This window comes from Erithacus rubecula (assembly GCF_903797595.1).
Source record: "Erithacus rubecula genome assembly, chromosome: 2".
Taxonomy (NCBI): domain Eukaryota; kingdom Metazoa; phylum Chordata; class Aves; order Passeriformes; family Muscicapidae; genus Erithacus; species Erithacus rubecula.
In genome coordinates, this window is record NC_136685.1 from 14,931,426 (window position 1) to 14,953,859 (window position 22,434).

The 22,434-nt window shown below is 39.0% G+C and overlaps 1 protein-coding gene across 1 annotated transcript in view; it reads left to right on the forward strand.

Annotated features, from left to right (window-relative positions):
* The first annotated feature begins 13,302 nt into the window (after positions 1-13,302).
* The window catches only part of MBOAT2 (membrane bound glycerophospholipid O-acyltransferase 2), a 92,382-nt gene continuing 83,250 nt past the window's right edge, over positions 13,303-22,434 (forward strand). The window contains exon 1 of the mRNA XM_079328065.1: positions 13,303-13,496. Coding sequence (XP_079184191.1) covers positions 13,425-13,496 — 72 coding nt within the window. The 5' untranslated portion in view covers positions 13,303-13,424. The remainder of the gene's footprint in view (positions 13,497-22,434) is intronic.

The window sequence follows — 22,434 nt, forward strand, 5'->3', positions numbered from 1 at the left end:
ACTTTCAAATGCAGAAGAAATTGCAATTCCTGTCCCAGCCCAAGCATTTCTCAGGTTGAATTTTGGCTTGTTTGCATGCAATATCACAGTTTATAAGTACATTTACTTTTTCTGAGCAATGAAACTACTTAAATATTTTTTTGTACATTTTGTGAATTAATTTATGACAAAATACCCTGGGCAGAGCAGTCACAAAAAGTAGAAGCATAAGCAAATATAGACCACACAGCACAAAAGAAATGAGGACAGCATGTTGCAAGGTATTTTGCAACTTAACACTATACATGGTTGCAGGCAACTACTTATTAGAGGATCTGTAAAGGGTAGGGAATTAATTCAACATTCATTTTACTAGTGCCTCATCCCTTAGGTCAACATTGTTTAGGTGACTGTTTTATGTCTGTGGAACTCTGTTACCTATGAACAACTGATGCCTTGGGTTTTAGCTTTTATATATTTCAGATTCTCTGCTGCTTGTGTGTAACTCTGAAACTTCACGTTAGGTGTTAGTAAGTTCTCTTCACAGGGTGGTAGGACAAAACAATCCCCTCCTATCTAGAGAATCAAGGACAACCAGTACCAAAAAAGCAGAAACAGTGGGTAAGGGAAGGGGGCAAGCCAGGGGGCTGAGACTTCATAGCCTGGGCCTGTGGTTGGACAATTGACCCCAATATGTAGATGAACCAAAACTTATAAAAGTGTAAAAACTCGTGACTGGGATCCATCTTGGATTCACCTTGGGTATAGCCCCAGCCAGGCTCTTGCACTGCCCAAGGTGTATCCTTTCAATAAATACCTGTTTTATTCCTTTTGCTCTGCCCAGCCTCTGTTCCAGGTCAGCCTTTCCAGGCATCACAACTAAGAACAAAATGCTCTGTGCAGCCCATATTGTGTCAGGTTGCTTTCAGGCCCATCAGAAGATGACAGACTCAGTTCTCCCTAAAGTGTGATAGAGAAGTTTAGGTGTGGCCAGAGGTTTTAGCTACCCAAGAAGTTCTGAGTTCACTTGTTTCAGAACATGTTGAAACAGAAGCTTTATCCAAATGGGTGCTTGTGAATGTTTCCCAACAGTCTCCTAACCCTGCAGGACAGAGGAACACTACTGTTTGAGGTTATCTTGGCTCTTTCAAATAGTGCAATTAAGTGAATGTTTGTATGCTATAACTAGAACACTCTAAAAACTAAAAAATATTTCAGGTGTGTTCCTAATAACAGGGCTTGGAAATTGAATCTAATAGTTTATTTCCAATGTCAGTGCAGGATAGCCAATCTCTACCATTTCTTGACTTAGACACTAGAAATTTCAGGCAGATTTTCCTGCTCTGAATAGCCCACAAATTTTTAAGTCTTCAACACCTGTACTGCTTCCTTCCTTCCTGCTTAATTTCCTCCTCAATGCTGTATTGCCTCTGTCTGCACATTGCTCCCCAGAAAGAATACATGACTTGCAGACATAAAGAAGATCTATGTTTTTATTGCTAGGGGTTTTTTTGTTCGTTTCTTGTTTTGTTTTGTTTTTAATTCACATTAGTAAGCAGGAAAGTCAGTATTTGGAGGATTAAAATAGCCTCTAGCTTTGGACTAATAAAAAAGCACAAATCACTTTCCCAAGGGGATAAGGTTGTTTTATTGGGTCCTATAGGAAACCAGAAATGCTCCTCCCAGTAAAATACAGACCAAAGTTCCAAGCAGCACAGCACATGGCTATTACACCCTTACCAAAGTTTCAAAAAGCAGATGGAGATAGCAACAATTAAAAAAAGCTTTGGATTTTCCAATTTGCTGGACAAACTACAGTATCTACTTTAGCAAGGGGGAGAATAATGCAATTAAACAGCATAAACTTTTCAGTGCTTTCAACAACAGCACATCTGTCAACAGGTTTTTTCATGTCAGGTATAAAATACATACATAGTCTTCGGTAGTGCTACAACATTTAAAACCAAAATTCTGCCTTTTTTTTTTTTTTTAGGATCTATGGTGGAATTGTACACATGAGATATTTACTTCAAATACTGAATTTATTAATATTTTTAATGGTACATGATGCAATTTAGATACCTGTGTGAAGCCTCAGTGATTGTTTTCTTGCCATTTCTCTTTTTACTGTAAATTTTTTGAGCAAGAACCATGCCTTTTAAATTTATTTATGTAGAACCATCATGCTAGAGACCCTGATACTCCTCTTCCATAACATGGTTTAAAGAAAGAGGTTGATAAGGAAGCAGATGGCTGAGAAATAGATGTCCAGTCTTTGTCTTCTTTTCCAAACACACAAGCAGTAACACCCATCTGTTACTGAAAAACAAGGAGGGAAAGTCTTTGCAGTTGTTCTGAACAGAGTAATTGCATGTTGGTCAGAAAGAGACTATTAAGCCTATGATGAAAAGAAGTTGTTGAATCTTTGCTAAAGTCCACACAGCTGAAAATGCAATCCATGAGACATGTCTGAATTTTGAAGAATGCTGGTAGAATCTCCAATCTAAGTGAGAACATGAAGCTTAAGTGTGGTGTCTCCAGGTGTTTGAAATGCCATTTCCCACAAGGAGATGGGAGGGGAAATAAAGGTGAAATGCCATTTCCCACAAGGAGATGGGAGGGGAAATAAAGAACATACAGAAAAAAAAAAAAAGAAAAAAAAAAGAAAAAAGGAAGATAACTTAATCCAGAGTAGGTAAAACCACAGAACCACAGCTAAGGAAAAGGAGTGATTTATCTGAGTGCCATACCTGGCCCTATCCAAACCTCCCACCAGCCCAGACAACTCCAAGATCCATAAAGTATACGGAAGCTACTAAATAAAGATTCAATAAAATGGTGGAGAGTAGCATGTTTATGCTGCTCCCCTTTATTTAGTTGCACATATATATAAAAGTCACAACTTGTAATCTCTTGGACTTGAAAGCTGAATTGAATCTTTCAAAAAACAAATCAAAAATACAAATCCCTGCAGGGCTGAATAATAGGGTTTCCCAGCAAGCTTCTTGAATTCAACAAAATTTGAGAAGGTTTTAAATTACTTTTTCATTCCAAGGTCCCTCTATAATTAAAAATCCCAATCTGCATGACATCCATTAGAAAATTAGTACAGAATGCCAAAAGGAATAGTTTAGGTCCCCTCTGCAAGCATTTGTGTTTATATGTATTGCACTGCTGATATGCACAAATCCTGTATTTTTTAATAGAAACCCTAGAAACAATTTATCTTGAGGCTTTACCTTGCTCCTTATGCTCTTATGCTTCATCTGTAAATGGCAGAATTTATCTCAAACCTTTCTGACTACCCTAATTTGATAGACTCACAGAAGAACAATAGTTAAATGATGAAGGGACCTCACCAGAATGTTGAGTTCAGGCCCTACCCTGCTCAAACTTTAGTCAACTACAGCAGGTGGCACAGAATTTTATCCAGTTGGATTTCAAGGATCTCCAAGGCTGAAGACTCCACAGCTACTCTGAGATACATGTTTCAGTGTCTGTCTATCCTCACTGCAAAGAAGTTTTTCATATATTTAAGTGGAATTTCCTGTCTTTCAATGTGTGCCTATTGCCCTTTCTGGGTAGCAGGGAAAAGATACTGGTTCTGTGGTCTTTTACTACCTTAATCCCTTCTGGTATTTGTGCACATTGATAAGATTTACTGAGCCTTCTTTCCTCCAGGTTAACAATTTAAACTTTCCCAGTCTTTCCTTGTATGACACATCCTCCATCCTCCTAATTACCTTTACAACCTTTCACTGAACTTTCTCCAGTATGAGCATGTATTTCTTTTTCTGGGGAGCCCAGGACTAGACAGATGTCAAGGTGTGGTCTCACTAGAGAGGAAAAACTATTTCCCTTGACCTACTGGCAATGCCTGGATGTTGTTGGCTGCCTTTTCTGCAATTGCACACTGATGGTTCACAGTCAACTTTGCCCAGCAGGAGCCCTGGATCCTTTTCTGTAAAGCTGCTTCCCAGGCTCCTATGTGTATTAGTGCATAGGGTTAATCCTCAGCTGCTACAGGACTTGGTATTTCCCTTTGTTGAATTTTATGAGGTTCAAGAACAAGAGGTGGCCCATTTCTCAAGCCTACTGATGTCCCTCTGAATGTCAGCACATACACCTGGTCTCAACCATTCCTCTCAATCTTCTATTGTCTGGATATTTGCTGTGTGTGTACTCTGACAGCACCACCCAGTATAAGCCCTCGTATCAATCCCCATGGCACTTTATTTTGTGCCCAGCACAGCCCTTTAAGCCCAGTAGCTCATCCAGTTTTCAGTTCATCTCACTGTTCATTTATCTAGTCTGCCCTTCGTCAGTTTGTCAGTTTGGATGTTACAGGACACAGCACTGAAAACCTTGCTAAAGCCAAGATAAACAACATGCCCCAATCTCCTCTCATCCACAGAGCCAGTTCTTCCATCACAGAAGGCCATCAGATTGGTTAGGCAAAGCTTCCCCCATTTATATCCAAATTGACAACTCCTAACCATCCTGTTCATGATATATTTGAAAATAATTTTCTTGAGGTTTTGCTGTTTTACCCTCCCCAAAAGATTTAGGTGAGGCTGACAGGCTTGCAGTTCCCTGCATTCTCCTTCTTACCCTTCTGGAATACAGCATGGACATTTGCTTTCTTACAGGCCCCAGGAACCTCCTCTGATTTCCATGACCTTCCAGATAGAATTGAGAGTAGCCCTGCATGCATGGTTGAATCCCACAAAATCCTACTGACTTGTGTATGCTCTATTTGTTTAATGTTTCCTAACTCAATCCTCCTCTACTGAGGTTAAATCTTCAGAGCACCAGACTTTTCCACTGATCTCCATGGCCTAGGATCCCTGAAAGCAAATCTCACCAGCAAAAAAACAAGGCAAGTAATTTAGTACTGTGGTATGAATAATACAGCTTCATTTAGCTGTAATATTTTTGTATCTGTATTAGAAATAGCAAATGAATGCAGGTAATAACTGACAGATTCTTCTTGAGCATCCTGCACCTGAACAATATTTGTTTAACACTATTCTTAGTGGTGAACATGGACCTTGAAAGATTAAAAGCCTGTTATAAGAAGTTGAGGCCATTTTCCTGCAGAATCATATTGTGATATTGGCAACATAAATCTAGTCTAGGGAAAGAAAGAAGAATGATAAATCTCCTACAAAACTGGAACAATATTTTAATTATAAAAAAGCCAAATTCCTTCTTGTGAAAAGATTTTGAGGAAAACATCCTTTTTTTTTTTTCAAATAAAATCCATAACTCTTACACCTAAACACTACAGATGATGCAAGAATGAAAGCAATAGTTTTCATGCCTTTGAGATCTGAATTTTGAAGTTTCCGATTGAATTCCTGTTATTGTATTGTTGAGGAAGTGGCTTTATTCACTGAGCTGAAGCAACACTGGAAGAGTTTCCTGTTTAAAGCAGCAGGGAGTGCAGCCCTGAGAACATCAATCACACAGTTCATGATATTAACTTGACTGGAGCATTGCAGGAACAGGGCTCCAGTCAGCTTCAAGGGTCCCCTGCAGTGTTATATATGGAAAGATCCTGCAGTTAGTATTTCTTCACTGCAACACAATAACTCTCTAACAGAAATGGGAAGAGAAGGAACAACTTTACTGCACTCTGGAACTGATCAGTGGTTTAGCATCTTCTCTCTCCCTAGTATCTTTCAAAAAGGTGCAAAATTTTAGAAGTCAACTGTGTAATAACCTGTCAAAGTTTCTTTGACAGAATGGTAACTTCTTGGCTTAGTAACTAAAAGTCCAAGGCTTAAAGATCTATATCTTTTGTGATTTTAAATTATCTCTATTGTTGCTTGTTTTAAAAAAATACAAGAAGAATTTTACATTCTGGTAGTGATTTCCAAAGAATAAATACATATTTTTAAAGTTGTAGTCTGTTCTACATTTTTCCACAAAATTTCTAGACAAGGAGATGTAATAGTCCTATGTAAACTTTAATAGTTAATTCTGTATTAAAAGTAAATGTAATCATAATTGGTCAATAAAACTGCCAAAATTAGGAGAAGGATCATCAAAAAAGCAGCAATGTCAGACAGATTTGCTGTTTACAACAAAGATCTGTGGACAGAACATCATGAAATGGACTATTCTGACTGGCATAGCATTTGGTGTTAGGAACAGATTTTGTTATATGCAGACATGAATCCTGATTTTCAGAGAAGCAGTGAAGGTACTACCAACTTGAAGAAAGAGATGGAACACTGCCTTTTCATTCAGGCTGTTTAATCATTCATGACCCTAAATACTCACTTGTACTTCATTAAAATACAATTTAGAAACATTAAATTTACTTTCATCATAAACACCAATCTCAAAAACCATGGAGGAGATAATAGACAAACCCTGCTTTTACACACAATGTAAAGTGTGAAAAGAATGAAGCACAGCAGGATAAATATATGTAATGATTTGATTATGGTTTAACTGAGCTATCAAGGAAAAAGAAAATAAATTATATATATACACACCAATGAGTATATTCAGTTTCATAAAATGCTTCTTCAGTTTTCTAGATTGGTTTTCTGAAAAATACATTTATATCCTAGTGTTTCAGGTACACATAGTGCAATTTTAGGAAGAGTTCTCTTTGACTGGATTGTTGAACTTTATGCAAATGGCTTCACTTATGCAAGTAACACTACTTATAGAAATGGAACACGTATCTGAGCCTGTCTATGACTTGAAATAACTCTCAGAAACCATTAGCATGCATCTTTAACTACCTTTCCCACAACATTACTTACTAAAGTTTTGGTCATATTGTTAGGAAGACTATGGTATTACGAATTATCTCACAAATTTGTATTTGGAGAATGCTCATTCTCCATATCCCCATATGCTTGCAGATGGACACCTAGCAGACAGGACACCAAGCTAAGATACAATGAACAAAAGTAAACCTCAGTGGAGTATTTTTATGCTCAGTGGCTGTTGGTCTGAGGCTCTTGGTTCATTTCCTCTCAGGTCTGTAGATCTCTGAGCTGACCAGCCTGTTCTGCTCTGAACAGTGGAGGCTCAGCCACAGGACAGATGGCAACAGCTTCTCACGTGTTGTACAAAACAAGAGAAAGGCACTGGTGAAGCAGGTGAGCAGCAGAGCAGCTGCAGAAACAACCAGTCATGAGTTCAATTGCACTGGGCTGTTTCTGGCTGCAGCAGACAGGTCAAACATCCCAAGTATCTACTTTCCATTCATCACATCACTCAACCTGGTTCTGCCACACACCACCAGTTCTGATCACTAAAAGTCCATTGTGACCTAGTGGCTGTCAAAGAGGAGACAGCTCAAGCTGTGCTGACTGATGTTGGAGTCAGAAGCAGCAAGGGAGGAATGTTAAGAGTAGGAGTCCCAAGAGTATGTGGAGAAGAAAATAATAGGAATGACAGGACAAGCAGGAAGGAAGAGTTGTTCAACCTTGCCCTTTCTAGTGCAGATACATGCAGTTGTAACAAAGAATTTAAAATTAATGGCAGACAATGAAATTAATAAGGTACATGAACACTGAAGATGTCTTAAGATGAAAACTTAAAAACTGTTTCAAAAATAGGAGGATAATTTAAACTCAAAAGAACATACATGACTAACATCAGAAACACCTGAAGGAAAATTTTCTCTTTCTTACTGAACAGAAATATGATAAGATTGAACATGATAATGCATAAGAACAGGGAGAACCACCTCAAATTAAGCAGCAATGTCCATATGGACTGAGAAAGCTATTTAGTGTGAGCCAGTCCTGGGATACAGAAAAAGAAAATGCCATAGCTCTTCTCCCTTTCTCTCCTTTAAGTTAACTGGGAACTTGAAGTAACTGAAAGAAAAACTTACTTGGTAAGACTATTTTCCAATTGCATTTTTGTTATTTACTTTGCATCCCCTCCTACAGTTCAACCTTTGCTCCTAAACTCTTCTTATTCTGAAAGCTTATCTTTGCATTAAAAGCAACTCTAAAGTAATTTTGGGATAAATAAGGCATTTTATTATTTGAAAAGCAATTAATTCAAATAAAGAAGAATCTTAGTCCTATCTTGTTGCACTCACCTTTGGCAAGTGGGAGGAACCTCAGGAACTGAGCTCTTTAAACAGCAAGGATCAGTTTGAGGACTTGTAATATCTGATATCAAGGAAAGTCAGGTCTCCTCTTTCAGCCAAGGAGACAAGATACACAGCCCAGAAACCAGAGAAAGTTGTAAAAACTGTTATTTCCATGCCCTGCTGATACAGGATGACAGGAAATAAAACTAAATTATATATTCACTGCACACTTGTTCATATACATTTCATCTGAATATGGGTTTTTTAAGTAAAATCAATGAAAAGGAAGACTTGCCAGTTCTTTACTACTCTTTTATAGTTAGAGGTTTTATAGTTTCTTGCAAAATTATCACCAGCCTCTCCCATTCACTGTATCTCCCACAGTCTACAATAAATATTTAATTATGCTCAAAACAGATGTTCTTAAACTCATAACCTAGCTTTGAAGTTCATTGCTTTTATTTCAGTTCTGAAAAAAGGACTTCTGTTCCCTAAACTTTTCAATTACCAGAGTGACAACAAACCCCCAACTGCCTGTGGCACTGGTTATTACATTCTGAAATGCTGTATACAGTCAGTTTGGATTGTTTATTCATAAAGAATTTTTGAGTAGAATTTGCTTTTAAAAAGTAACCCTTCAACAGAGTAAGTTCCTGTTGAAGTAAGTTGGCTTAACCTTATCATGAAAGCAGGAAGTTTCTTTAGCAAAGAAGTTACAACTTCTAAGATCTGTACATAAAAGTTGATATTTACAGCTGAATGGTAAGCTTTATTCAGATTTCACTCATCCTTCTAAAGAAGTTCTACCTGATTTTGTGCTACATTTAAAACCCAAAATGTTCTGAGCAGAACATGACTCTGTTTTCAAGAGACACCGATGCATTTCCCCATATGAGAATTTCCAAGATGCAAGCACTTAGAAGAAAAAAAGTTGATCTGAATCAATTATATGATTGAAACTGATTGCTGCCTTAATAACAGAGAAGATTGTTCACTCTCAGAGCAGCTCTAAGACTAAAATAAGTAAAAAATCTGAAACCAAAGCATTCTGCCAAAAGAGCCAAAGGGAGGCTTTATCTATCCTGTATCTAAACTGTGGAAAGGTATTTATATTTTTCCTCATAAGCAGAGGGAGAGACAAACAAACCTTACTTGAACTAGCAATCAACAGTATCATCATGAAGAATTCCAACAAATACTAAAAAATCTCACAGAGCACTAAATTACTAAAATAGCTAAAATAACTAATTAAAGATTATATCATTTCAGAAAACAACTGCATGTAAGGCTTACTGTGCTCTGCAGAATATTTAAAGATATAGCAAAAGACTGCTTTGCAGGAAGAGTGAGACAATAATAAAAATACCTAAATTTTAAGAGTAAGTTTTTTAATTAAAAGTATTTCCATTTGACTGGCATCAGCTTTTAAAGAAACATTCTGCTCTTTGGAACAAAGTCTCAAATATTTCAGACCAAGCAAGCTAGATAGGAAAGCCTAAAATAAGACTTTACTGTGCAAAAGTGGTCAACTCTCTAACACTGAAACACATTTTCCTTTTATTTTATTTTGTTAGAAGGAGTTTCAGTAATTGTTCCTATTTTCTGACTGTGAATGTGTTCCTAGAATGGCCTTATAAAACAAAAAGGAACTAGAACAGTACAAGATGGTGCATCTAGAAACTTTATCCCTTCCTGTCCTCAGCCACAGTGCTTCTTATTTTATTTTATTGTAGAGTGTCATATGGCAAGACTGGTATTATTAGCACCTGAGTATCTTATATTGTCATTCAAATAAAAAAAAGTTTACAGGAAGCCTTTAGTGTTCATTATTTCTTTCTGACAGATTGAGGTATCTTTGTAGGGATGAGATGCCTTAGTGATTATTTTTGTACCCAAGAACTATAAGCATTTATGGGACCATAAAAACTTAATCAGAAGTAGAACATCAGAAGTTGTTCATGGTATGCCAAGCCACTCTCCTGGAATTACTTAAATCACCACACCCTCCTGCATTCTGTCTGACAGCCTTTGGTGGAAAGAATTTCCTTGTGGAAGTATCACTTTTTGTTGTCTTACATGAAAATATTTAAACCAGTAGGAATGTAAGTCATGTTTATTGAAAACTGTCCAATTCTCATGAAATTTTACAGATTCACTACATCACCTTCTGTGTATCACTCACCAGACTTCTTTTCCATAGCATCATCTGTGTATCACTCCCAGCCTTCTTTTCCATAGCATCATTTACTTTTCAGGACCAACTGCATTGTCATTGTGTCAATGTGATGTAGAACACTTCCAGACAATGCTTCACCTTCCCACACTCAGTATTCTCACACAGGCAGGTGATTCTCTGCAAACATCTCTTTCAAAGTTAAAAAAAAAAAAAGAGGAAAAGCAGAAGACCTCGTTTTACTGCAGTGCCAGTGACAGCCCTTACCATACATTTATACAGCAGACATCAAAGACAAGCTACATTTTCTCTGTCGGAAATCCCTTATTTTCCTGTTACTTTCTTCTTGAGTAACAGTAACATTTGTACACTTCACTTTTAATTGCATAGATTTTCAGCTCTGTGGGGCAGAACACCTTTTGTTCTTCCATGTAACCAATCTCCCCCATCAAAGGGGAATTTCAACAAAGGTACTATTATTTTGTAACTGTTTCCAAGATGTATTTCTGTGATGTTGTGCTCCCCAACACACACCTTCCTAAATAAGAGCACAATTAAGTCTTCTCAAAACACATTTCTCCACTGAAAATTTGTGAAAGGCACAATTATGTAACTTAAAGCCATAGGTGCACACTATTTATAATAATACTGTGATACACAGTATAGATGTATCCTTGACTGATGAACTCCTAGGATCCTAGGAGTCATACAGTTTGCTATTTTCTGTGCATTGCAAGAAATACATACACTGACAAAAGAATAAAAACTTACCAGAAAAATAAAACATTGTGTTTTAAATCCAACCAATATTTCTGCTGTGATATTACGAGTTTGTTCTCGAGCATTTTGTTAATTGGAAATAAGGAGTTCATTCAGTAGGTAAATTCTTTGCTGCCAGTATTTTATCAAAGTGTCAGTAATGGCACCTCCACGGATTTATACAGATACACCAGAATAATTCCTTGTCATCAGACTGATTTAGAATTTGGTATCAGCCTTTTCTAAAGCAGCTCTTTTGTGGTTTCATTTGAGAACCTTCAGGTTAAGATTTCCAGGGATTTCTGTGTGTAGATATGGATCTTCTTAATAAAAGAAAAATCAGATAAACTGAGCTGAGTCTTCATATGCATATATACATATGTATAGTGTAATGCAGCCTGTATTGAGCCTAGTGACACTGCACTCCTAGGAAGTTATTCACACACATGTATACAATTTGCAGGTTTCGATTTAAGAGACTGATTCAGAAATAACTGGGAAAAGTTTGGGTTTTTTCCCCTCTTTCTGAAAGCTGCTCTTTTTACTTTACTACAAGAATATTATGCTATTGCTTCTGCAGCTGCAGATGCTACCACAATTGTAATTGCCTGTCATGCAGTGAAGAAATCTAATTAAAAGCACTTATTTGCACCTATTTACCAGTCTCTTTAAATTCAGACAAAAGACCTTACCACAAGCTAAAACGTAAGTACAGAGTGCGGTCTGCAATTCAGTAAGAGAAACAAGGCGTGTTTTCAGATAATTACACTTACCTCCATTTTCCTGCTATTACCAATTAGCATTAACCACAAACTTAAATGACTGTGTAAATCACTACACCTGCCCACTAACCAAGACACACAGACTGCTAGTATGATATTGGACAATTTTGTCTTTTACATGCTTAAAATGGTGATTTTTTTTTTTTTTTTTTTTTTTTTTTTTTTTGTGTGTGTGTGTGTTGAGGGCAAAATTCTGACTGTATTGTGGTTTATAGGTGCAATATACAAAAACTGTAAAAAATGTTCGATAAACTACAAAGAATAATTTGCAGTTCTATCTCAAAAGACACAAAGTTCTTGAGCAATTTTATAGATAAGACCTGATTATTCCTTTGGATTCTCCTTCACAAAGAATTTTAGAACAATTAATATTTCATTTATTTCATAATAAAAAAAATCTACAGAAAGGTCTAAGGTAAATAGGCAAGCAGGGCACTAAACCAGAATGGCTTAATATGTAGCTTACTGCAGAAGCTCATCTGGTAGAGTTTTCTGCACTTCCCTAAGGTGATGCCTTCACTGAAGTGCCTACTCTGTTTCACACTGGATGGTGTTCACTGGACAGGGGGAAGAGTTGTGCTGTGCACCAGTTCAGTACTATTGCCATCTCCACATCACTTCTGGCTTTCTCTGAGGAAACAGCACTGCTAGACTGAACCCACTGAAGAAGTACTGATGCTTTTACCATTTCGTGTTTCTGTATTTAAGAAATAGGCCAATAATAAACTAAAAACTGTAGCTTACAGCCATGATAGACAGACTTCCTTAAGTCCACGGGTGGCTTTAAGAACAGGATTTCTTTATACATTTCCTGTGCCATTTCTTCAGGGTACCATGCCACCCTCATGCCCTGTGTGTATCCATCACTCACCCAGCTCTGTGTACGCCCCTGCTGAGCGCCCGTGTGCCCGTCAGGGCGAAGGGGCGAGGGCTGGGAGCCGGACGCGGGCTGGGCTCTTCATTAGCTCAGTAATTACCTGCATCCATATGGATTGGCGCTACCCTCAGAGACAGACACCCTCTCGGGGCCACCTGGGCCGCTGGGCGCCGGCCCGGCCAGCACGGCACTCCCTGTCCGGCTGTGCCTGTCCGGGACAGTGTCACTTCCCATCAGCTGCCCGCATCCATCACCCACCCGCGCCCTCAGCGCTCACCCCGCAGAATCAAGCAGGAAGAGACTCGAGTCCAGCCTATGAGCGAACATCACTATGTCAACTAGACTAGCACTGAATAGTCTTTGCTTAAATACCTCCAGGGACCGTGACTCCACCACCGCCCTGAACAGCCCATTGCAATGTCTAATAGCTCTTCCTGCGAGGAACGTCCAGCCTCGCGCAGGTTGGGACCGAGCGGCTGAGCGCCGATCCTGCGCGGTACCTGCGCGCTGCGCGCAGCTCCCACCCTCCCTCAGCGCGGAGCGGCCGCCGCGGCGCCGCCTCATCCCGCCCAACCCGCCGGGGGGCGGGGATTGGGCGAGCCCGCCCGTCACTCCGCGGCAGCGCCGCGCAGCCATTGGCCATCGGCGCTGCCAGTCATCGGCGGGACCGCGCCCGCCCCTTGTTGTCACGGCGCCGTGCGGGGCTGGGGCCGCTCGCGCCGCTGTTGTTGCCGCCGCCGCCGCGGGAGCCGGAGCGGAGAGCGGCTCCCCGGCCTCGCCATGGCCACCAGCACCACGGGCTCCACGCTGCTGCAGCCCCTCAGCAACGCCGTGCGCCTGCCCGTCGACCAGGTGAGAGAGATGGGGAGGCGCCCGCCCCGCCGCTGCTCCCGCGGGCTTGCCGGGGAGGGAGCGCACCGCGCCCCCGCTCCGCGCCGTCCTGCCCCGCCCCGTCCCCCCGCGACCCCTCCGTCCATCCGCGGGGCCGGGCCCGGGCGGGCAGCGCCCGCAGCGGGGGGCGGCCGCGGTTCCCTCCCGCACCCGCGGGCGGGGGGGCGCCGGGGCGGCGGCCGCGCTTGGCGGGCAGGTGCGCCCGCTCCGTGCCCGCCCCGGCTGGTCCAGCATCCCGTCCGCATCCAACCCTGCCCGGCCCTGCCTCGCCCCAACTTGTTGGCATCGTCAGCCGCAGATGTGGAGCCGCAGCTGGAACGGGGCCGGTGTCAGCTCAAGGGATGCAAAGGTTGGGTAATAATTGCAAATGCAAAGCAGCGCGCTGCGCCTGGATGCGCCTGCCAGGGGGGTTCACACGCGGTGTTAAATAATGTGCGCCGCACACAATGCTGCTGGGAATTCGTGTGTGCTTTGTAGGCAGAGCCTTTCTGTGGTATCTATTGTCCAAGTGATATAAAAATTCCTGAAGGCTGTTAATCCTGGTGTCTTCACGAAACATCAGAAGATGACAAAATAAGATTGGGAAACTGAGGTTTGCTGAGTTTAATCACTGAAGTTGGACCAGAGCATTTGTTTATGGGGGAAGTGGTCTAGACCTCCTTAATCTACAGAATATTTATGTATTTAGGGATACATAAGAAAAGTAATCTGAAGTAACTCCTCATATAAATTTTGTAGCAACAAGCAATTTAATGATAGGATTTTTTTTTTTAATGCTTTATTCATGCATTGGTGTATGGGTGAAATACATCAAAGAAAACAGTCTGTGCTTCAGTAAACGGAGACTTTGATGTCTTGGTTTTACACAATACACCTAATAAGTGAGAGAAGTAAAGGGAAATGAAATACAGAGGAGGGGGCATGCCTAGTGAAAGTATCTTGGAAGTGACTAAGTTACACCTTTTTTTCCCCCCCCATTCCCCAGCCATTTGTTGGAATGGAACCATGGTTAAGGGTATACATGAAAAAGTACCTTCTAGAAAACTGGTAAAACAGGCATGTTGAAATTGAGCTTGCTGTGATGGAATAGATACTGGGCACCCCTTACAATGATACCTGTGGCTGGGATCGATGGCACCTCGTGGCTTGGTGCCTCATACCTGCAGCTGTAAGCTGTTCTTGCCAGTTGCTATGTGTGTATTTTCATAAAATGAGCAGCTTCTACAGGGTACTGTAAAACACATCAGAGTTGACTGTCTTTATATGGTGTGATGCTGGTGGTGTGTAGTTTACTACTCATATCAAAAGTCATAAATTTGTTCTATGACATGATGTGGCTACTACCAAAATTTTTCTATTATTGTAGGTATGGCATTTTGATGATAATGAGGTTACTTTTTATCAAAACCTGAAAGACTTCCCTGTATTGAATGTTTTGCAATAGATGCTCCTGTAGAAGTTGTTATAAGGTACACTTTGAGCTCTGTTGGAGCTTTTGAGAGTAATCATGTAGGAGGGTGGCTAAACATATAGTTTAGAAGATGTGTTATAAGCATTGGAAGTCAAACATACTTTGTTTTTGGACATCAGCAGACTGTACATAATATAGGTCCAGTTGTGTATGAAGAGTACTGATTGTGACTGGAGTATGAATTGGAGAGCTTCAAAATTATGCTGCACTGAGGTGAGCATATCTATAAAAAACCTGATGGAAAAAGAAGTTTTTTGCAACCTCAGTGCAAGATTCTATCTTGATAGTAAGTTTGTAATACAGAAAGAATGTGAATTGTGTTCAGTGTAATGAAATCAAAGGGAGTGGAGGAGATAATGAGGGCAGGGAAGAAAAAGAAAGTGCTGATACTCTTTGGTGTGTTTGCTCAGAGATTATGCATGACATTTGGTGGTACTATGAGCATATTCAGAATGAAAATGATGTACTGCTTTGAAAAAAGCAATAGAAGAATAAAGTTTTTTTGGTTACTACATTGTCTCTACTACTTGCTCCAAATCTGTACTATGACTACTGTCATACCAATGTAGCAGCTGCTTGAAATAGGCACTCTGGTATAATACCCAGAAGTGCTGGAGATCAGTACGGGTTTTTTTTCTACACTCAGTTTTAGTTTTGACCACAAGTCAATAATAATCTTTATCCAAAATGTTGCTTAAGTTGTGATTTAGGTTTAAGTCATTACTATCTAATTATTCTGCTAAGTCACATAACTCTTGGAAGACAAATTGAGGTAGCATGCTTTCATGCTGCCTTACTCTCTGGTGTTCAAACAAATGAATGGACAACCTTCCCTATTTGGCAGTGGATGGAAGTAGAAATTTAAATTCAAGGTGAAGTTGCTGTCTGTAAGATTAATCAATTAGATCCACATCTCTGTGTGGATCAAGTGTCAGAAATTCATTACTTTGTTACTTAATGCTTGGCAGAACTAGAGGCAGAGATTTCAGAATGGTGCTGGTTATGTGCTAGTTGGAGGTCAGTGCAGAAGGTGAAGGTGAGCTCCACCAGAGCCATTTGACTCTGTGTGCCCAACTGTGTTGCAAAAGAAAAGCTTTGTTGCTTTAACAATTTGCTGTTCCTAGACATTTTTTCTTGGAACCATAGTACTAGGTAGCTAAAGGAATGGAGAAGAACTTGTTTTCTGCTTCTGTGTGTATCCCCCAACAAGGTATTGTGCAGTAACTTGTTGCTGCCTTAACCTTTCCTTCAGCTCTCGTTTTGTCTTGCACCAAGGTAACCTAAACAGCTGCTTGTAAAAGTTAATGTGCTCTTTATTGGCTTCTTGGGCCTGTTTTTCTGTTGCTATTTTCAGTTATTTGATGAAAGGGAAGATGCTCAAGGTGAGCAAGAACCTACAGCAAACTTACCTTCTTCTGTACCTTGTAGTAGGAAAAAAAAAATCCCTGCTTGGGAGTGAAAAGCCTTCTAAAAACTGTTCCTTTTCCCATCTTGGAGAATGTAAGTTGGCTGCTCAGGGAAGGAAGCATTCTGTGAACATCTGACACATTATGTCCTTAAAGTTAATGAATGAGTGAATAAGTATTCATATACTGCATATTCCTTGTATCTTCTCAGGGGACAGAAGGAATAAAAGTGGCCATGTCCTTTCCACCTGGACAACTTCTCAAGAGTAGTATGGGAAGGCTTACCATAAAAATTTGGCTGCTATATTGTCACATGTTGCATAATGCATTGAGATTGCAACTTGCATTATTTTGTTGTAGCTACATTTGCCACCTAGCTTTATATTTTTCCTGTCTGTACTCACATCATATTTGTTCCTCTGTTTCTTTCTCCTTTCATTAAGGTGAAACCTGACAAATAATGTGTTGGACTTTGGTCTGTTTCCAATTCTGCTACTACCTTGCTGATTTTCTATTGACAATCAACTTATCTTGATTATGTGTCAGCTTACTTGTCATTAAATTGGAAAGATTTAAATTTGCTTTGACAATGATTCTAGGAGAGCAAAGCTTTCTTTTTGACTTTTTGGTCTCTGTGGGGTTAGGGGAGTTCAGAGAATAATCATTGCTTTCACTACTTCCACCAGAGGGAGCAAAATTTTTTACTGAAAATGGACAGAAATTGTAGGGATTATTTCTGCCTTTCATATGTTGTAGAAATAGATAATTTGTCGTAGAGGAATAGTTGAGCAGGGGAGATAAGAGACTGACTATGACAGTATGAGAACGTCAACTTTTTATACAAGTTGTCTAAGAGATTTTGAGATCCTGAAATAAGGTCTGAACTAAGTGATTATCAGTCTGAACTTCAGTGATTATCTTCTAGATAAGAAAAGTAAAAATGTGGCTGCAACTACAAACAGTATAACTGTGTGAAGATATGTGGACAGAATAAAATGTCATGCTTATGATTATTCACTTGACTTGAACTCCAGAATGTAAAAATAAGTGGGTTTTTTTCAATGGAAGAAAAAATATTTCTGTCGTATTTCCACACTTTTCTTGATTTTTGGTTTGGGTTTTGTTTTTCTTTTCAATCTTTTTATTTGGTTAAGTTTGCTCATTTGTGTAGAATAAATGGAATTTTCTATGTGAGTGCTATCAGTCTTCAAAGAATCTAAACTGACTTTTGTTATTAAGAATAGATGCAAAAATCCAAGTCTTCCTAAACATGTATTGCATAAACCACACAAGCTTCCTTCATTTAGTGATCATAAGCCACTTTGCTGTACCTTTACATAATTTGCTGCATATGCTTCATTGTGCAGTTACCCAAGTTGCTCTCATCATGCCCTTAACACACCTGGTTCCACATAAATGCACTGTTGTATGTTGAGCCAATGTTTCACCTTTAAGCCCTTAAGGAGAGTGGGCAGGAATTTTTTCCTTGTATATATCTATGAAATACTTATTTCTTACATGCATATGATGTAAGAAAGCAATTTAGCTTGCTTTCTTTATTTTGATGCCTTGGAGGTGGGCACAGCTGCAGTTTGGAGAAAAGGCAAGGCTTGGAGGTAGGGTAGGGAATGCTGCTGAGAAGCATAATGTGCCTGATTTGCCTGCAGGGTACATCTGAGTATGTCTCCTAGTTAGATCTCTGTAATTTCACAAAATTTTGAGCCTTAGTGATGCCTTATCATCTCCTTTTTCCTGCCAAGGCAACATAACGTAGTCTCCTGACAGCTGAAATGTTTCAGTCATATAAAAACCTTTTTGTCTAAACATGGAATGGATATCAAAATGTTTGTCCTGTATAACTGTCCTGAATTTAGATGGCCTAACATTTGACTGAAGCATTATCAAACTAGAAGAGAATAAAGTGAAGTGTCCAAAGTTTCCTTCTTCCATCATTGATTCTTAAACCCTTGTGTATGGTTGTGGAACCCAGAGCAGCTCATTACTGATTTTTCAGATATGACCCAGGAAATTTAGAAGTAATAGATGTGAGCAAAATTAGCATTCATGAGTGTGTAAAATGCAAAGACTGAAGGCAAGGAAGTGGTAGGATAAGCAAATTGTGCCCCTGCTTTGCCCTGTACTTTCCTTATGTGCTGCTAGCAGCAGCAGTTGGGTGAATGAAGGGTGGATGACAAATTATGATCTTCTGCTATGATAGATAGAGACTATAGTTGGTGGAAAAAAAGCTGGAAATAAAGTTCTGCTCTTCCTTCTGTATGTGCTGTTCTCAGTGACTGGATGTTTTGAATTGTTTGAATTTGCTATCCAAATGGTTTTTTAACTCCCCTTTGAACTCCTGGAAAGGAGGGAATGTGTCATCAGAAGGGTCCTCTGCAGTGACACCTTTCTAGATTTTACTGTTAGTGGTTAGGTGTTGACTTAATTAAGAAACAATAGGTAAAGAGTTAACTGCAATGAAAAATACTTAAAGAAGGATGAAAAGGTTGGGGTAAGAGGAAAATTTCATGAGAGAAAATGACTGTCTTGAAGGAAGAGGTGAAATCTGTCATGAACAGAGTTGGAAAAGAAAGCAAACACTGGTGTTATAGTGTTAGAAAAGGTGGGCCATTTATTAAGTGATAGAAAGATTTAGTCCAAGAAGGAAATACATCTGTGTTATTCAGGTTCATGAATATTGTTGTGAGGATGTAAATTACAGAGCTGCTTTAATTCTTTAATACAAAAGCAGCAGTGAATTTTGTTATCTCACGTTTCATACTGGGTATGTTTCCTTCAGTTTTTTGCAAAGCAGTGGAAAGACTCCTAAGGCTTCTACTGCAAACATCTAAACACTCTACCTAAACAGTTTACAGTCACCTGCTTTGTTTTGTCACATTGTTTTTCACATCCTTATGGAAGTTGTTGAGGTGGTGTAAGAACACTCACCTATGCTCATGACAGAATCCAAAATGGGCTTCAGAAATTGCTATGAAAACACTGGAGTTCTGGGATGTTGAAAAGAAACAGTGGAGATCTCAAAGAACAATCTAATAAAGAAAAAAGAACGAAGCATAAGGAAGATAACAAGAGTCACTTTTTACAGAGTGCATGGTTACCACTGTGATGCTTTCTGTTTCTGTAGGGTTTCTGCTGTAAATCTTGTACCACAGATGTGTTGATCTTTTCTCTCTGTGGGCTTTTTCTTAAGTACTGGGCTGACTTTAAGCAAGAGTTCTGAAAGCCAATAAAACTGAAATAGATGAGTCATCTTTATCATTCAGTAGTCCTGACATTTGTTGACTTAACTCCTGTTTACCTGCTCCTGTGTTGACCCAATGCATCCTTTGCAGCCTTGATTACAAAATGCTTTCTTCACATTTGTGATTTTGACTAATGTGCACTTTTCCTGAGTAATGTACCCATTTTTTTCCCTTGTTTCCCTGGAACTAGGGAATCTAGACTGGATTTTTAGTTTCTCCTGAAAAGTGAGAACAGCTACACATAGCCAAGTGAAAACCTGCTTACTTGGTGTGTGCATCTTGACAGTATTTGTATTACAAAGAAAGTTGATGTAGCTTTTCAGTATGGATATTTCATTTTCCTTCTTCCCTTTGGGAAGTATTTTAAATTCAACATCAGTTGAATCAACATTACTAGTCTTTTAGCACTTCTTTAAGTGAACAGATCTGTTTGAGAATTTCAGTTTGTCTGCAAATTTAGATAAGTGCTAGTTATGCCTACTTGTTTTAAGTGATCATTCTGGTAACTAAGCCACCTTTTACAAAGGAAAAAAATTCCATAGCTCTGCTTTTTATTCTAGAATAATATATCCAAAGATGAAGAAGCTATTTTGATTTGGCTATTGTGTTGTGGTTTTCTGTAGTTGGGATTTTGGTATTTTCTTATATTTCCAGTTAAGATGATCTCAGCTGCAGAAGGTATACTTACTCTGAAATGTGGCTTTTGAGCATACTGGTTATATTACTACAGTGGTATATTCTATACTGTAATGTCACTTGTACAGATAATTCTTAACCTTTCTGACTTGCCTTTTGGCTGGGTAATGCTCTTGATTCTGTTGCTTCCTCTCAATCTTACAGATGTATATATAAATACACACATCTATAAAACCTCAGTCATTCAATTGATTAGGAATGTCATTGCAAAAGTGGACTGGAGGCCCAGACTAAAATGAATTGGGTTTTATTCTTCTTGGTGCAAAGGCTAGAAAGAATTTGAGGTCATCACAAATCTGCAGGAATTTTAGAAGTTCAGTGATGGCTGAGATTTTTAGAAGATCTATCCTTAGAATACATTAGCAATTCATTTTCTGTAATGGAATTGAATGTAAAGAGTCAGATAAAATATTTTAATATAGGAATATAATTCTTAATGTTACTAAAATATTATTAAAATAGAATTAATTTGAAAAGATGTAACATCTCTAAGTAGTGTCTCTTACTTGCATGGATTGCTGCATAATTCAGATATTTAAAAGGCTGCAGTTGTGGTGCTTGGACATGAGGCTTGCCTGATCTCATGGGATTGATTCCTGAACTGGAAAAGGCAGGAAGTTAGTAGACATGGAGGAATACAGGTGTTGGATGGAATACATGTTGTGGAGGAATATCCAATGTGTTGGATAGTAGTTTGTTTGAGGGAGAGTGGAGTGAAGCCTTCTCCTACTTTTTTCCTTCTTATGGAGAGCACTGAAAAGCTGACCATTTTAAAGATGGGGAATATTTGTTCTTGCTGATTGGAATGATATTGTCATTACCAGATTTGTACTTGCTATGTGGACAAGACTTACTTTCAATGCCTGTTGTCTATTTTAAGATGTATTTCAGTTTCTTGCATACCAGGAGAATATAATTGTAGTGAAGTAGATCTTAATTGAGAAAATGTCAGGTTCTGGTTGCATTTGAGAAATATACCTCCATAGATGTTGGTTAAATTGCTTTATTTTTAAATGCATAGGAAAGTGAGTAGCTTGTAAAGTTTTTGCTGAATTTTGGACACTGTAGTGGTTCTCTGGGCTTTAAAATAAACACTTGTCATTTGAATATATATTTGAATACCTTGTATTTATAGATGACAGAGAATAAAAATTTTCAGTTCCCCTGGAGTTGCTAGATGGAGCTTAAAGATTAACTAGCAAAAAAAGGAATGTAAAAGTATACACCCAGGGTGATAAACACAGGTGGAACTATTGGATAAACAGATAGTGAGAAATATATGGGGTTTTTTGGCAAAGTTCTGTCTCAAGAAGTAACAGCACATGCCTAAAGAAAGAGTTCAAGGAAAGGTCACCTGTAATATTGAGGCACTCATTGAGTATGACCTTGAGTGGTGCCTTCAGATGACCCTCTAGGACCATAAAAGGGCTTCCAGTAGGAGACAGATGCATGCAAATTAGTTTTAGGAAAAATGTTGTTTATTTATTAGCTAGGAAGTACACTGTAATGAATATGTATGATCATGATGGATTAAATACCCTGCTGTAAAGTTTCACACACACATTTGATTAGAGAAGATATTCTCTGAAAGTGTCCAGTGCTGTAATAAAGAGTGCCTGCTTTCCAGTACTTCAAATTGTGTTATTTTCCAGCTGATTCTATTATCAGTGTACTGCTGATAGATGTGACAGTGGAGATTTTGAGTTCATCTCACTATGTGCACTGTGAGTGTGTGATAAAAACCAATGGTTTTAAAGCAGAGCAACTGAGTTGGTCTTTGTTTGGAACTGTGTTTTGCCAACATAATGCCAGGCTGTGCATTGTGTTTTGATGTTGGAAACTATTTTTCCCTGGTAGTCTGTGATCTGCAATCCTTAACTGGCCAAACCAGTTTTTGCTCAACAGAGGAAAGTGGTTTAGGTCCTTATTGTTTCTGGAGAGAGAAGAAAACAAAACACAAACAAAAACCCAAGCCAATGTTCTTAGTCCCATTTCACTTTTAAACCAAACTTGTATCTTAGATTTTGGGTATTCCCATGAATAAATAGTTTTTTTTTGACTACTTG